The 15,540-nt window shown below is 40.3% G+C and overlaps 1 protein-coding gene across 1 annotated transcript; it reads right to left on the reverse strand.

The window, feature by feature from the left end:
• Positions 1–2,589: 2,589 nt before the first annotated feature.
• LOC140931387 (melatonin receptor type 1A-like) lies at positions 2,590–6,065 on the reverse strand. Its single transcript, XM_073381194.1, has one exon. It carries the CDS (start codon positions 5,456–5,458, stop codon positions 4,298–4,300), a length of 1,161 nt encoding a protein of 386 aa, XP_073237295.1. The 5' UTR covers positions 5,459–6,065; the 3' UTR covers positions 2,590–4,297.
• Positions 6,066–15,540: the final 9,475 nt, after the last annotated feature.

The following is a 15,540-nucleotide window of genomic DNA, read 5'->3' on the forward strand; positions in this document are numbered from 1 at the left end:
GCAGACCTCTCCTTGAAAAAGAAGCCTTAAAATTCGGCATGGTAATTGTTTTGGAAAGATACTTTCAAAATCTGAAAGAAAGGAAAGTGACTTTTTGATCATAGTCGTTCTTTAATACATTAAATTTATTAACAGTTTTCATAAACATAATTTACTGCAAAACTCCTGCAGATTCGTTTGTTTCCCTGCAGTAGTGCAAAACCTAAAAACAATATTAGAATTTTAAGTAAGTGGGAAGTGTCAAACTACAGGTGTAATCAAAGCTTCAAAGTGCCATGTTGTTATGAAGGGACTTTAAAGAACAGTGCTAAGTGATCTGAGTATGATCAGTTTTGTTTCTTTAGTTAGTAATCACATAATAATTATTGGGTGATGAGTGTTTTCAGTTAGTTTTTAAAGGTTAAAAGGAGAACTAACCCTCCCCTGCCCCCTTTTAGATTAACTGCACTAAAATATCAGAGTTACTGGGATGAGGAAAACTTTGTTTCGAACATAATTTTTACCTTAAAAAAGTAAGTAGTAGTTGTAAGTAATAAGTGAGTGGGACAACAATAACAAAAAGGAAGATCGAGTATCCAGGGCAAGTATTAAACTAGCAGATCTGTTCTATCGTATGCCTGTAAGTTGATAATTTGTTATGACATAAAAATTTTAAGAAACAATTTCATGAAACAAATTGTTATGGGACATGAAACAATTTCATGTCCTACTCAAAATATGTGCATAGTAGGCAAATTGCTATCCCTCTAAGTGGATCATGTTTGTTCATTGTTAGACTCGAGCTAGTCTTAATTATAAACCATTGACCAAGTAGGTTATGATGTGGGATGAATAAAGATATGTCCATACAGTCTGGATGACTTATGTTTCTAGTTAGCTAAGTTTTTTTTTTAGCATAGTACAATAATATTATTGACACTTTTTATACAATTTTATATGTGCTTTAAATTAATAAAGAAAAAAATAACATCAACAGTTTGTCTTTACATCAGTGCCCTGATGCTAGTATTAACAGTGTCTCTGTAGGAAAACGATCATACAAAAAGAAAATGAATATGACAAAAAGGTCAGGGGCACCCAACGACAATTTCGGAAAATTATCTGTTCGAAAGACAATTTGATGTCTAGAATTTTCGGATCATTTTCTGAAAAATTTCTTGCTTCCCTGCCTCTCCTAGGATTTTCGAACTTCAAAAAAATCGTATAATTGCCCATTTTTAACGGATTTTTAACCTAAAAAGGTCACCTAGAATTTTCGGGAGCTTTTTTTCTGGCTGAAATTTTCGAAAAGGTAAATTTTGATCCCTATAATTTTCGGATCACTATACTTTCAGCTAGAAAAAGGTTTAGGGGATAAAAATAAGCCTTTATCTACCGTTTAAATACTAAAGTACGTTCAACAATGCTGTTTATGTGGTTTTGAACTATATTCTCGTTGGGTACCCCTGAAAGGATGTAAACACGCTGAAGTTTTTCTTCCGGTTACCGGGAAGTCCATATAGCAGACCGTTACAGTAGTCGAGTCTGCTAGTGACAAAAGCATGTATTAATCTAAGTTTAAGTAAGCCGAAGCATCTACCAAACCTTTTAGAAAGTCTGCAAACAGTCTTCAAAAGTCTACGTCTGTAAATGAAACCGATACGTTTGTTCGACAGAAAAGTGAGAACCCCGGTTTAAGCTTGTGGGCAATCCCAAAAAATCCACATCAACGTATTTTGCCCAAGAAAAGTCAAGGAAAAATCCTAACCCCTCTGTAACCAAGGTCTGGATCTGCCAGTGCTTGAACTTCCATTGTATAATCCTTGCCAAATTATCATGTCTTTTATATTCCTTCTGGGCTAACTTTTTATCCTAACTTACTAGATGACACACGCCACACACTGTGTCGACTGTTCCTCTGTCCGCATCTGTTCATCTGTTCCTCTGTGCCTAAAGTTCCTCTGTGCCCACTGTTCCTTTGTGCCTACTGTTCCACTGTGCTCACTGTTCCTCTGTGCCCTCTGTTCCTCTGTGCCCTCTGTTCCTCTGTGCCCACTGTTCCTTTGTGCCTACTGTTCCTCTGTGCCCTCTGTTCCTCCGTGCCCACTGTTCCTCTGTTCCTCTGTGCCCTCTGTTCCTCTGTGCTCACTGTTCCTCTGTGCCCACTGTTCCTCTGTTCCTACTGTTCCTCTGTGCCCACTGTTCCTTTGTGCCTACTGTTCCTCTGTGCCCTCTGTTCCTCTGTGCCCACTGTTCCTCTGTGCCTACTGTTCCTCTGTGCCCACTGTTCCTACTGTTCCTCCGTGCCCACTGTTCCTTTGTGCCTACTGTTCCTCTGTGCCCTCTGTTCCTCTGTGCCCACTGTTCCTCTGTGCCCACTGTTCCTACTGTTCCTCTGTGCCTACTGTTCCTCTGTGCCCACTGTTCCTACTGTTCCTCTGTTCCTACTGTTCCTCTGTGCCCACTGTTCCTTTGTGCGTCCCCCCCCCCCCCCCTCTTGGTATATGAATGATTAACGATTTCAACTTTCGGTATATGAGGAACAACCCAAAAATAGCGCTTAAAACAGCACGGGACGGCGAAAAAAACATGACACATGACTCAGCTAGGATTTTCTTCAAACTTTTATTGAAAAATTTGCCTTAAATTCTGCATTTTAGAACAAATTATAGCCACCGTATTGTTCATATGTATTTCTTCTATAAATAACAAAAGATCGTTGCTCAGATTTAAATCAACAACAGCCCCCACTAACAGAGGGTGGTCTGCCTGTGGTAACAACCCTTCTCCGATTTGGTCCCTGATTCCTGATTGGGTGTTCTCAACCAAGGAATCGACATCCTGGCTTTCTCAACAACTACGTATACAAACACGACACCTTGAAGTTCTCACTCATTTCCACGTATTTTTATTTTACCATTACGTTCAGAGAACTTAGTGGTGCCTTATTAAGCCATCGTTCTCCTGTAGGTAATTAACAATTCAAAAACTTTTATATTCTTTTAATTCCGCCCGTAATTTTGACATCGCTCCGCACTTAAAAATTTTATATCCAGTTGTGATAATCCTCTTATAAGACTACTTAACGCTGATCCGGCCTGCGTTCACTAACATCTCCTTTGTTCAACAAAGATTATCATGCATGTTAATCATCTCGCTTAGGTTGTTTAAAACTGGCAAAAACATATCGAAAATAGCAGACTAAGTAGCGATGAAGCCATTTAGATGCCAGCTTCGGCAGCGCCGGAAACAATTTTAACAAAAAGTAAGAATATCCTGTTAACTAGTGAGCCCAGCGCAGACGTTTTTCCACGGCACGAGCAAGTGTAAAAAACGTAACGGCTTTAATCAGTTTAGATGTTTAATGTTTAATCTATTTAGATGCCAGCTTCGGCAGCGCCGGAAACAATTTTAACAAAAAGTAAGAATATCCTGTTAACTAGTAAGCCCAGCGCAGACGTTTTTCCACGGCATTAACGAGCAAGAGTAAAAAACGTAAGGGCGTTAATCAGTTTTGCACAAAGCCTGCGTCTGAATTGAGGATTGTGGTCGAAAACTTGGCGCCATTTTGTTGTCTTTTTGTGAGTGTCAGTTTTAATTCACCTAAGTTATCCTTTTTCTTACCATTTTTTGGGCACGCTTCCAATTAATTCTCATTTTCATTTTTCTAAGAGGGGCCAATTCTAAAATATTCACTATCGTCGAGTCATCATTCGACTTAAAAATAGGGTACCAAAACAACGATTTTAATGGCGGCTGTTTTAGATTTTAGCAACCCACAACAATCCAGGAAAAAATAGTTGGGAGTTGGGAGTTCTACTTGGTACCATTGATCAATTTCCCCGCCTCCCCATTTACAAGTTGAAAATCGACCAGGCTTTGTCAAACTGCGCTTCTTAACAACACTGCAAGGGGACGGGGGAACCGGCACTCTCCTGTATTGTGCATACCCAGAAAACCGGGTGTTGTAGGTACGGCGAGAACCCCCGTTAGTATTTTTGGGGAGGAGCCTATTCGTGGATCGATTTCTTAGTAACTTCACTTCATCATTGCGCAATTTTAAGCCTTTCACATTTTCTAATTTCACACTCCAAAGTAGTGAAATTCTCGCAATTATCACTAATTCTGCTTGCCTTGAATTTACTAGTCTCCCTCGCAGTAGGAGTCTGAGGAGCTCGAGGAGCGTTGCGTGACCACACTAACAACGATTGCGAGGGAGACTGTGAATTTACCCGCGCTGTTTGCAATAAGAATGGAGCAGGGGTGGACCGGATGTAGGAGCCCTTTACCCGGTATAAGTTCTTATCTCTTGTAAGACTTATCTTGTAATAAGTTCTTCAATTCCGTTTTCGTCTTGATCACCATGATCGGACATTAATTCTACATCTAGTACTGGGGAAAGAGAAGGAAAAGCTCTTAACATGACCTTTGGAGTTTCTCCCTCTTTCCCTGAATGTTTGTTCAAATACCACGTGTTTTTTATTTGCGGTGTTCGTATTTTCGGCGGTCGTTTGCATTGCAGTCCGTACCAGATCTCGCTGAGAATCTCACGGTAACCTTCCCGGAAGCGATCGTTTCTGATAACAAAGATAATCGGGTTCACTGAAGAATTAAAAAAGCCACACCAGTAGGCAGCAACACCGAGACCGTATGGCAATTCCTTGACACTTGTGTTTCGTGTGGCTAGAACAATCAAGAAAACAAATGGAAGCCAACATAAGATAAACACGAGCAGTACAAGTAGCAACGTGTAGGTTATTCGTCTTTGTAGCCTCATCACCTCCAACCCTCCTTTGGTGTACCTTGCAATTCTGTCTGTGTGTTTCCGAACTGTCAATAAAATCCTGATATAAGCATAGGCCATAATTAGCAACGTGATTACAAATGCTATCAAGACAAGAAATAAGAGATACATCTTCTCTAAAGTCGATCGCGGAAAGGCCACCCCGCAAGATAGCGTGCTAGAGTTGTACGCGAAATGACCCCAGCCCACCTCAGGCCCCATTGACAGAAGGGTAGACAAGATCCATGCAGCGGCAATCATATACCACGCCCGACGAATTGTTATTGTACGTGATAGAGGCTTGACAAGAGAATAATACTGCTCAATACTCATTATTGTAAGCGTAAATATCGACACACAGAAAAAAAACGAGCCGAGGAAACCATGGAGTTGACATAATGAGTCGCTCATGATCCATCGTCGAGATATACATGTCACAAGAGAGAAAGGCATTGAAAGAAGTGTCACTCCTAAATCGCCGACAGCCAAACTCATTATAAACATATAACGAGGCGTCTGCATGTTGGAATTTCTGTACACCACAATAATATTCATTGTATTTGCGGCTATGGCCACGAGCATAATAATCATTAAAGACATGGCTTGAAATGCTGCTTCAATAGGAAGATATTGAATGTACGATCCATCATCCATCGTGTCCTCGCTTGAATTCGTGTTTATGTCTGTTGTAATCATTATTTCCTCGAGGAAATTGTTGAATTTATAACTCCCTTGACAAAATTCCTGTTAGAAGAGAATTACTCGCTGCCATCGAGTAGTACAGAATGTTGTACTGGCTACCAGTCGACGACATAGGCGTATGTTCGTCCATCAAAGGACTCCAATGTTAAAATTAGTAATCATCTGATTCGCAGATGGTTTTAAAACCGGTCTGATCATGTCTCATTTTCGATGACTACTGTTTTAACAAAAAATTCGCCCGCTGATGAATAAACTATTTGCTCTCTACCACGTGCCCTTTTCTTCCTCCACCAGTAAAAACAGGAAAAACTTCATATGAAAGGTTGGAGCGGCAAAAAGTTTACCACAGCCATCTTGGGGCCGACGGTTTCTGTAGCAACCTTTTCTGTCAGTGCGCAGCTTTTAACGATTATGATCACAATCAATATTTAACTGTTTTGACAAGACAACATTTAAATGTGAAAAATGCTCATCATTCAACACTTCATCAACAATCAGTTTTAAGAAACTTGTCTTGAGGATGTTAATTCCGCGTTCAAAATTACCACTGAATTACACAAACGCCCGAAAACTTTCTTAGGCCAATATAATCCAATTGACCCGCGCGAGGATTATGATTATATTTCCATGCAAAACAGTGTTTGGGGTTTCAATGTCTGATGCAAATCCATGGCAGCTCTTTATGCGGTTGCAGACGTTTTAGAGTACCAAAGATTAAATCAACAATCGACTGTCCTTCAGTTTTGTTTCGGAGCCGCTATTTTTCTTTTCAGTCGGGGTATATACCAGTCGAGAAAAAAACAATTTGCACGAATTTGGTTTTGGATGATTTTTCTGTTACGGTAGTAGGTATTGTCCAGTTTATGGGAACTAGCAGGTGCTCATAAAACTAATCGCATAAATTTTCGAAAGATTACGTTTATCCTCTGTTATGCAAAATATTTTTTTCAATAATATATTCTAGTGTTCCTTAGGGGAAACGGGCGGTATTTGTTTTAATTGTCCGCCTTTTAACTAAGATCGACCCCAATTCATTAGCAGTAGCAAGACGCCAGCCACAAAACCAAAACTAATGGAAAACACGATCGTCATTCGTTTTATAAACAGAACAAGACATGGATGGCACGAAATTCTGATTACTAAACCGCGTTTCAACCGCGTAATAAAACATTTTTGCCCGCATGCATTTTCCTTGCCGTTGATTTGGGGTCTGTACTTTCCGAGATCCCAAGTCAACTGATTGGACTATCGAGGGACGGTCGTGACTGCAATGGTGACCTGAACGAACTGTCAAGTGGGCTTCCTAGATGACCTAAACTAACTGAACTAACTATAAAACTAACTTCCCTGAGAAGTATTGAAAAAGGAAGAAGAATACCACGTGTGTTTTAGTCCATTGACATCTGGATGTCCGTCATGCACTTTTTCGGAACTTGAAGACATGTGTACGTTTGAGGTAGACACGATCCCTATACAGAAAGGAGCATCTATCAGGCTAATGATAAGCCACTCCTGAAAAATACTCCCGATCAAAATAAAATATACTAACGGTTTTGTTATTAAATGAAAGAAAATCATCGCATTTACGGCCGCACTTTTTGCAGCTGCGAAAAGAAAGCATTCAGGCTTGTACGGGGTTCGAACTCTGCGATACCAGTGCTGCGCGGTTCTACCAGGTGAGCTAACAAGCAAACTGGGAGCAGATCATCGAGTTGGTTGGGATAAATGCCTTATAAATCCATTTTGGCTTTCTTTTTGCAAGTGCAAAAGTTGCATCTCTACTGACTGCGATGATCGTCTTTCATTTCATTCCTCGACCCCCAGTTTTAAATTTGGAAAAAGGAAATTAGTTTTATTAGCTCTCTTCTGTTCCGTCCACCGTAAAGTACATGACTTCTATTATAAAACGCAGGAGGATCCAATGACTGTTCTCTGTAAAATACCTGTTTAGAAAAGCGAAAATTACCTTAATCTTCTGTGGAAGGCTAAAATTTCCTGATGACCGTCCCATTCATGCTGAATTCTCAAAACTTATCTCAGTGATAAATTCCCCACGATTTTCTTAAGTTTAATTTTTCACGATTTTACTCAATTTTTCTCGATTTTTTCTTAGAAAAATAACCGGCCTTACATCAGGTTAGGATTCGAGAGTGTGATGGAGAGAGCCGGAATAAGAAAATTTTCAGTCTTTCGTAAACCTTCAAATAGCATCTAAAATTTTCGGGAAAATAATACTGCAGCCCTTGTAATTTCGAAACTGAGACTCAAGTTGCATTGCCTTAAGATACGACGAACAGATACAAATTTTATAGCACCGCTTAGAATGTACTTCTAGAGATCTAACAGTACTCTGAATAGCCTAAAAAGTGTTTTCTACGAAAGCCGAGGAGGGACTTCAGACTTCAGACTTCATACTTCAGACTTCAGACTTCAGACTTCAGACTTCAGACTTCAGACTTCAGACTTCAGACTTCAGACTTTCAGAGTTCGGACTTAGGACTCAAGATTTTAGATTTCAGTTATCAGCTTGTTATGATCCAGGTTAAACCTACATAGCTGCGCTGCTTCGAAGAAGTGAATATGGAGGAAGAGGTAAGCGGATTTAAGTAATATTGTCTCCTGACGCTCGATTGGCTTGCTTTTTTTTATACCCCTGGTCAATCAATGTTTATAAAGCGCACGTGAGAAAATTGATGAATATGTATAGGGAACTGGATGTTGATTGCTCCAGACCACTTTTAGGTCTTAGTTTAAATTAAGCTTACAAGAAATCCTCATGAGGGCGCGAACCGCTTGAGAGGTCACGATTTTTTGAGGCATAATTGCGAAAACTACAATGTCAAATAATTCCGTAAGAAGCCTTAAAAAATCCAAACCAGCTGCAAACCGTCCAGTATTTGTGGTCATGACTTTAAAGAGTAACCTCAAGAAGGTGTGGAGAAACATTTCAATGTATCGCGCAACTATGAGACTAGTAAAAATGGAGAATGGAGTCCCTCGCCGTTTATTTCAGTTAAGGTGATTCCATAGTAAAAGAACCTAACATAGATTTTAGCTAAAACTTGGTACACTGATGTAACAAGTCAAGAAGATGATAAAAAAGTAATAAAAAGTGGGGGTCACCGTGCTCGTTTTGACGTCACAATGCTGACAAATACGGCTATTTAGGACCCTTTTACAAAAACCGCGCGCAGCGCGCAAAACTGGACAAAAAGGAGAGATTTCTTCGATGATGCATGTGACACCACACAGAATTTGACTTAAATGTATTGTTTATCCACTTGCGTACCAGAAAAATGCCTTTTAATGTCCTTGTTTTTACTTTACGCTCCAAAGTAGAATTAAATTGGACGCGCGCTTTTCGACCCATGATGGCTCAATTCGTACAATTTAGTAAAATTGCCAAAAAACTGAACATAGATTTGTGCCAATTTTTTTCTCATCGAAAGGAAGCACTGTCCTTATTAAAATCATGAAATAAAAAATGGGGGTCACCGTACTCGTTTTTGCGGTAGAGCTGCAGAAAGTGCGCACCAAACGCATTTTCTCCGATTTTTGAGAGAGGACTGAGGCGAGTTTCAAAATAAAATGTATGTGAAAGGGGAAAGAAAGTATTAAAAAATCCGTTTTTACAGAAGTTACATCGAGATATCACATTTAGGACACAATGTGATAAAAAAAGTGTTTAAGTGAAAATCAAAGTGAGTAAGCACAAGTTAAACATCCACTATCGAGGTTCTCCGAGAGGAGGTCGAACTTAGCAACACGCGTACTGCTTACGTTATGCACATTCCCAACACATTGAGTCTCACCTCGGCAAGAAACAACAGCAAGCAAAAATTCCAATAGCGTTTCTCTTCAGTCAACTTCATTTTAATAATATTACTTCAAATGCTCTTTTTTACGGCGGCCATCTTGTTATGCGCAGTAAGAGATGCGCAGTGCAAAACTAGGGAATCACCTTAAAGCAATCGTTATAAACTATGTGTTATTTACCCTCCATGACCCATCACGCAACTGATATGTAGGGGTGAATCCCGGGTGAATTAATACGCAGCGTACGCTTAGACTCCTTGGTTGTGAAATGAAACGCCTAAACGCCTATGGGTACAAATAAATACGACCCCCTTCTTTAGTAGTGTTGAGTGATTGTGCTATCCAAATGTTGCTCGATGCGGTATGAAAACATGCGTGTCTGTTATCTTGCAGCTTGATCATTTTCTTGAGCAAAATTTAAAGGGTTTGAAGCCGATATTTGAAAAACATAAGGTTAGTACGGGATCATATGACATAATGGTGTCATGAACGAACAGATTACCTCGCAGCTTTCCCAGCCCGGCCCCTTTCAACACAACTGGACTTTAGGATTTTGTACTCTCACGCCTAGCCCTTTTTTTTTTTTTTTTTTTTTTTTTTAACTGATAGGCCAAAACGTAACGCAAGAGTACGGGAGGAGAGAATAAAGGCACTCTTAGTCTACGAGCCCAAATCTCTCTATACCCTTAACACAAATGACTGCTCAGTAGAATCATTACACCATCGTTCTGCAAACCCTTGCTAGTCAGATGATAACTTCGTCATACACGTGGTTTACTCCTTTAGTTTCATGCCAATTAAACTAAGGTGTGGTACTTGCGTGTTCCCTTCACAGGTTTATAGTATCAAGTCTTTACAAATGATTTCAGACGCACAGTTTGAAAGTATGGGTCTAGCCATTGGGCAGATAGCAATGTTGAAGGCGCTTCTTGTAGCTGAGGACAAACCGGTGGACGAATCAAAAGGTAAATCAACTTAATAGGTAAAATTGCCGACAATCTGTATTAGTTTTTGAAAAAAATATGATACTTGTTTTGCGTTCTTTGTGTTCGCAAGCTTGAAAATTAGGCCCTACAGGCTAGCTGCATGATTACAACTGCAGCGACAAAAACTTATTTGTTTTGTTTGTTTGAGGGCACGTCAATCTTAAGGAGTACAGATAAATAATTAACACAACAACATTGGATTAGTTCAATTTTTTGGCACTTACTTAATTTATTAATAAAGTGCATTTTCAAGGATATTAATTAAATAATTTGGCATCCATCATTCTTCTCTCCTAGTGCAAAAAGAGGAACGCATTAAAACTTTGGTAGAGAAAATAAGGAAAAGTGCCAAACAAGAAAAACCGCGAAAATCCCAGCCAGGTCCCTCTCGAGTGCCTACAAAACAACAACCGAATAAGCCTCGAAAGATGTTCATTGGTTGGCTTCACCGCTCAAGCAGCCAATCCCGATTCAAGCAAGTGAGAATGAAAGACGGGGGAGGAATTCGTGACTTCACATACACCAATGACGATGAGATCACTGTAGATTTCCTTAAAGAGAAGGCCAGCAAACTATTTTTTCCAGAAGGAGATTCGAAGCTAGGTGCCCTACCTCGAATGAAGCTTGAGTTGGGCAACTACGCGCAACAAAAAATAACGGCTTTTAAGAACACAGAGGGAGAAGTATGCACCTTTCAAGAATATCTCCGATCACGGGGCCTGTTTGCCAGCCGCTGTTATATTTACCTGATGTCCACATCTACAGAAGAAGAGGACGGAATATCAGCGAGTGTCTCACAGAGACAAGAGGCCTGTAGCCAGCTGAAGTTGTCTGGGCAAGCTGAGAGCGTGCAAAGCGGTGTATCTGACGTATTCATGGGGCTTGGACTTAACAGAGCACAACTATCAGGAGAGTTGGGAAAACCGACAGGGAGTAGTTCATCACGCAGCGCTGGAGGCGATAAAGAAAAGCAAAGGCCCCTTTATGTGCTGAAGGATGTGGCAAACAGTGTTCCCACCCAACAGGTTATCAGCCAAAACGGACTGATAGTTACTTACGAATATTGCACAGAATCGTCCTTCGGTGACGTTATGATGAAATCACTTTCATTTTCAATAGCATCGTGCTATGAACTCCGTTGCTTGAACGAACCTCAGACTCTAGACGAAGAGTTAGAAGCATTTGACCCACTCGAAAATGGTTTCACCATCGCTGATATTTGTAAGGGAAAAGAATATTTTGTGGAAAAGTGCTACTTTTCCAAATCAGAGGATGTAGAAGACTTTAGGTATGTCTTTCCTCGAACTTCCGACACCCAGTCCAGCAGCACCATCCTCCATCCTCCCTCCGAGGTCTGGGGATACGACGGAAACCAATTAATTATTGGAGTGATAGCGTCCTGCCACCTCGGAACGAATACATGGTATATATGGTATCGTAATGGCAAAAAGGTAAAAGAGGGCAACAACTGTTGTTGCCTTATTATAACATCACCAGGAAGCTACCTCGTAGAGGTTCACTGTGGCGAAGAAAAGGCCACATCAAAGCCAGTCGTGATCTGTCCGGTTGACGAGTTGGAACCCCCAAGTATCCCCGTCGCTGGCATGGAGGCAACAGAGAGCCATTGTTTGATGTCAGAAGAGGTACATCCACCAGTTTCCGGCAAAGATGGCCATGGTCTTTTGCCAGTGGTTGAAAAGGACGAGGTGATATTGAAAGATGAAATTGGCAGAGGTTCCTTCGGTACAGTCTACAAAGGACTGTGGGCTGGAACTGATGTCGCAGTAAAGCATATTAAGGTCAGAAATGCAAAACGTCTCCAAGCAAGTGTGGAATCTGAGATAAAAGTGCACAGCCTAGTCCGCCATCCAAACATTGTGCAAATTATGGCAATTTCATTTTTGAAAAACGCCATCTACCTTGTGTCAGAATTGATCAAAGGACCCAATTTAGACGACCTTCTCTTCAGCAGCGATGATAAAAACGATACCCATTTCACCATCAAACGTTGCAATAAGTTGCACTTGGCAAAACAAATCTGCCAGGCTGTTGCGTACTTACATAATTTGAAGCCCCCTGTGGTTCACAGAGACATAAAACCCGCCAATGTATTAGTAGATGAGGCAACACAGGTCACGAAACTCTTTGATATGGGACTGAGCAAATTGAAATCTCCTCAATCCGTTAGTCATACAACCAGCACGGGCATACCTGGCACTCCTTCCTACATGGCTCCAGAGTGCCTGCTGGAGAGAAAGAAGGCCACTGTTAACTCCGATGTATGGTCCTTGGCAGTTACATTAATAGAGCTGTTCACAGAAACGGACTGCTGGGGAGAGCAACTTCAAGATAACGGTGCGCAGCGGGAGTCTCACGAAGAGGACGAGAGTTCTGTGGACTCACTTTTGGCCCTCATGAAGAAGAAAGAGAGCCCTCGCTCATTAGGATTACTTTCAGCCACCGTCGGTAATTCGTTTCAGGGTATACTAGAGGACTGTTTTCAGTATGACATCAGCAAGAGGCCCCCTGCCATTGCTCTTGTTAGTAAATTCCCATAAAGACACATTAGAGATATTGAATAGGAATCATTACAGGCTACATGAATGCCTATTTTAAACATTAGAACAAGCTTGAGTTTTATGTTCCGTTTACTTATCCAGGCAGGTAACACGACTGTTTTGGAAATCGTTACATCTATTTAAAAGGTTTTTTCCTTTAGAATGATTACAATGGAAAGTAAAAAAAAAAACAAAAAGCTGATATGCTATCCAGTGCGATAGGTGTTTTCCAAATGCAGACTCCATGTCGTGCAGCAGTCGGTTTGCAGTCAACGTATGCAGTTCAGTACAATGATTTCCCTTTCAGACAGGTCGTCCCTCGCATGCATGCATGTGACTCGGAACTGGCAGTGTTTCTTTGATCTCTCCAGCGACGTGGGTGGAGTGTAAATATTTCACAACTATTAAGGAAAGCATTTTGATGGAAGGTCATTTGAATCTGCATTTGCTACTTTTAGCACTGATTTGAATTTTTCATGGCTTCCGGTACGTAAAACAATGTTTTAATTACGGTGCATTATTTCATTTAATTTTTAATTTTCGTCAATTGATTAGGGAAAATGGTCAGGGCGATCAAGTCCAAGTTTGTGTTATTTGTAGTTACATTGAATTTTTTGCAGTCTAAAAACATCCTTACTATATCTGTTGTACAAACGTGTTGCCTGCTATACTTGCAAGATTATAATTACTGCGGTACTATTTTGTGAGTCCAATGCAGGTCCGGTCCGGAATGTATCGTTGAATTTGCTTATTCAGGGAATCCGCCGCTTTCCACAAGACAATTAATATTTTGATAGAAACAGAATCCAGGAGCTAATATTTTAGAGGGGATCAAAGTTCCTTTGGACGCTTTTAAAGTCCCAGTTTTTAAGTAGACTTAATTAACACGTTATATGAAAAAGCTTAAAGACCCAAGCTGTTAAGTTGTTTTGTTTGTACAGTACGAGAATTTGATTGCCTGAACGTTTGAGGCCTGATAAATTGATGTTTTCAATACTTTTATATTCATTGACAATGGATTTGTGAAACCTGAATAGCTGATCAATAAATGAATTGAAAAGACCTAACTTTTAGTCTCATTGAACCTGTAACTTATGTCATAGGTGTAAGAAAAGGGAAACTTTAATACGTAATGCGAAAGATAGACCAGGGACGACACTGCCACAGTACTCTTCATCTTTACTGTTAAATGAAACCCCAACTTAAGCTTTTTAAAAGAACTGATAGAAGCTACTTGTGCTTGTAAGGTGTTTCTATAGCGCAGCACCATCCTGTCCCAAGTATTCTGATCACCATCGCCAAAATTGTTCTACATTTTACACTCATCTCCTGTTAGTCTTAGTAGCTAAGTAAAAGGTACCAGGTTGTTTTGTTTAAATTTTGTGTACATAAATATCCTAATACAAAATACAAATCCCCACCGCACGTTATGGATGCGTTGGTTCTAAACATTAAGGGCCAAAGCGGCAATGAGTTGAATTTTTTTTGTACATCAACCTTTTATAAGAAAAAAATAATAAAGGGTCTTCTGTTTCTAGTTAAGTAACATACATTCCATTCACATCATTAAGTTTTATCTGGAAGATAAAATTCGAGATTGACACTATTCTGCAGTTAACCATATTATTATCCATCATGGGAATACGACTAACTCACGCGAATGTTATTTTTAAATTTCGCTACTCTCGTGGAGTTACAAAAAAAGGAGGTAGATGCTAAGTGCAAATTGCAAGAATACCCGAAACGACTAAGAGCAAGAAACCCCTAGCCTTACGCAGCGTGCGCTTTCTCAGCTAGACAAAAAATTCTAATATGTGTTTCCTTCAAGTTGTTAATGGTTTTTTAAAAGAACAATTATTTCGGAATACAATTTAAGAGCCTCGTACTCGTTTAATGGAGGTTGATAGTCTGTTTTTATAAGTCTCACTAACTCTTCCATATCCTCATTGTAATCAACGCAATTCTCGGCATAAATTTCTTTGCACGCACTTACATCATCTTTGTCTACATTTACCAAATAGTCCTGTTTTCCGTAAACTTGAGGAGTAAAAAACATCACGTCTGGTTTACCGCCTTCTACGTCGCACCGCCTCTGTCGCTGAATATGGTGAGTGTTCCAAAGTTCTGCCACGAGACGCAGTTCTCGTCGAATTATGGGTATAAAACAAAACTTCAGACATTCCTTGGTAAGATAGTCATCTTTGTAAAAGCCAGTATCACGCAGGTCTTTGAAAAGATTCATCCACCATCCGCCTCCTCCCTCACGAAATTTAGACCACCAGGCTTCGATACGCTGATTCCCACAACTTTTGCCCTCCAGAAAACTTTCCCTTCCACCAAAATCGTCCACGTCGCTCCATCGAAAAAACTGTTGAAGGCTTCCAATGATTGTATTTTCCGTTCCCCGGTCGCAACGCATCCGTCTAGGCACCCCTTCGAGTTCCTGTACTGTAGTGAGGTAGTGGGAGGCAATAACGTTAGGATTTTTATTCGTTGAATTGACTTCTAACCAGAGAATTCGTCGAGAAAAGCCGTCTACAGCTCCATGAATGAAAATACCAAATGGGGAAAGTTTATCCCAGCCGTCGACATGCCATAAAAAATTCGGACCGGGGGTACTATACCTTCTTCTCTTTAGGGCACGTTTTTGGCGACGTTCAACTCCTTCGGGATCTATGATGCGGAGTGCTCTCATCACAGTATCTCTTCTCACTTT

The sequence above is a fragment of the Porites lutea genome, chromosome 3, assembly GCF_958299795.1.
Source record: "Porites lutea chromosome 3, jaPorLute2.1, whole genome shotgun sequence".
Lineage (NCBI taxonomy): Eukaryota > Metazoa > Cnidaria > Anthozoa > Scleractinia > Poritidae > Porites > Porites lutea.

Excerpts from the sequence above, each read along its gene's own strand:
- LOC140931387 (XM_073381194.1), bottom strand. The coding sequence starts at position 5,458 with ATGATTACAACAGACATAAACACGAATTCAAGCGAGGACACGATGGAT.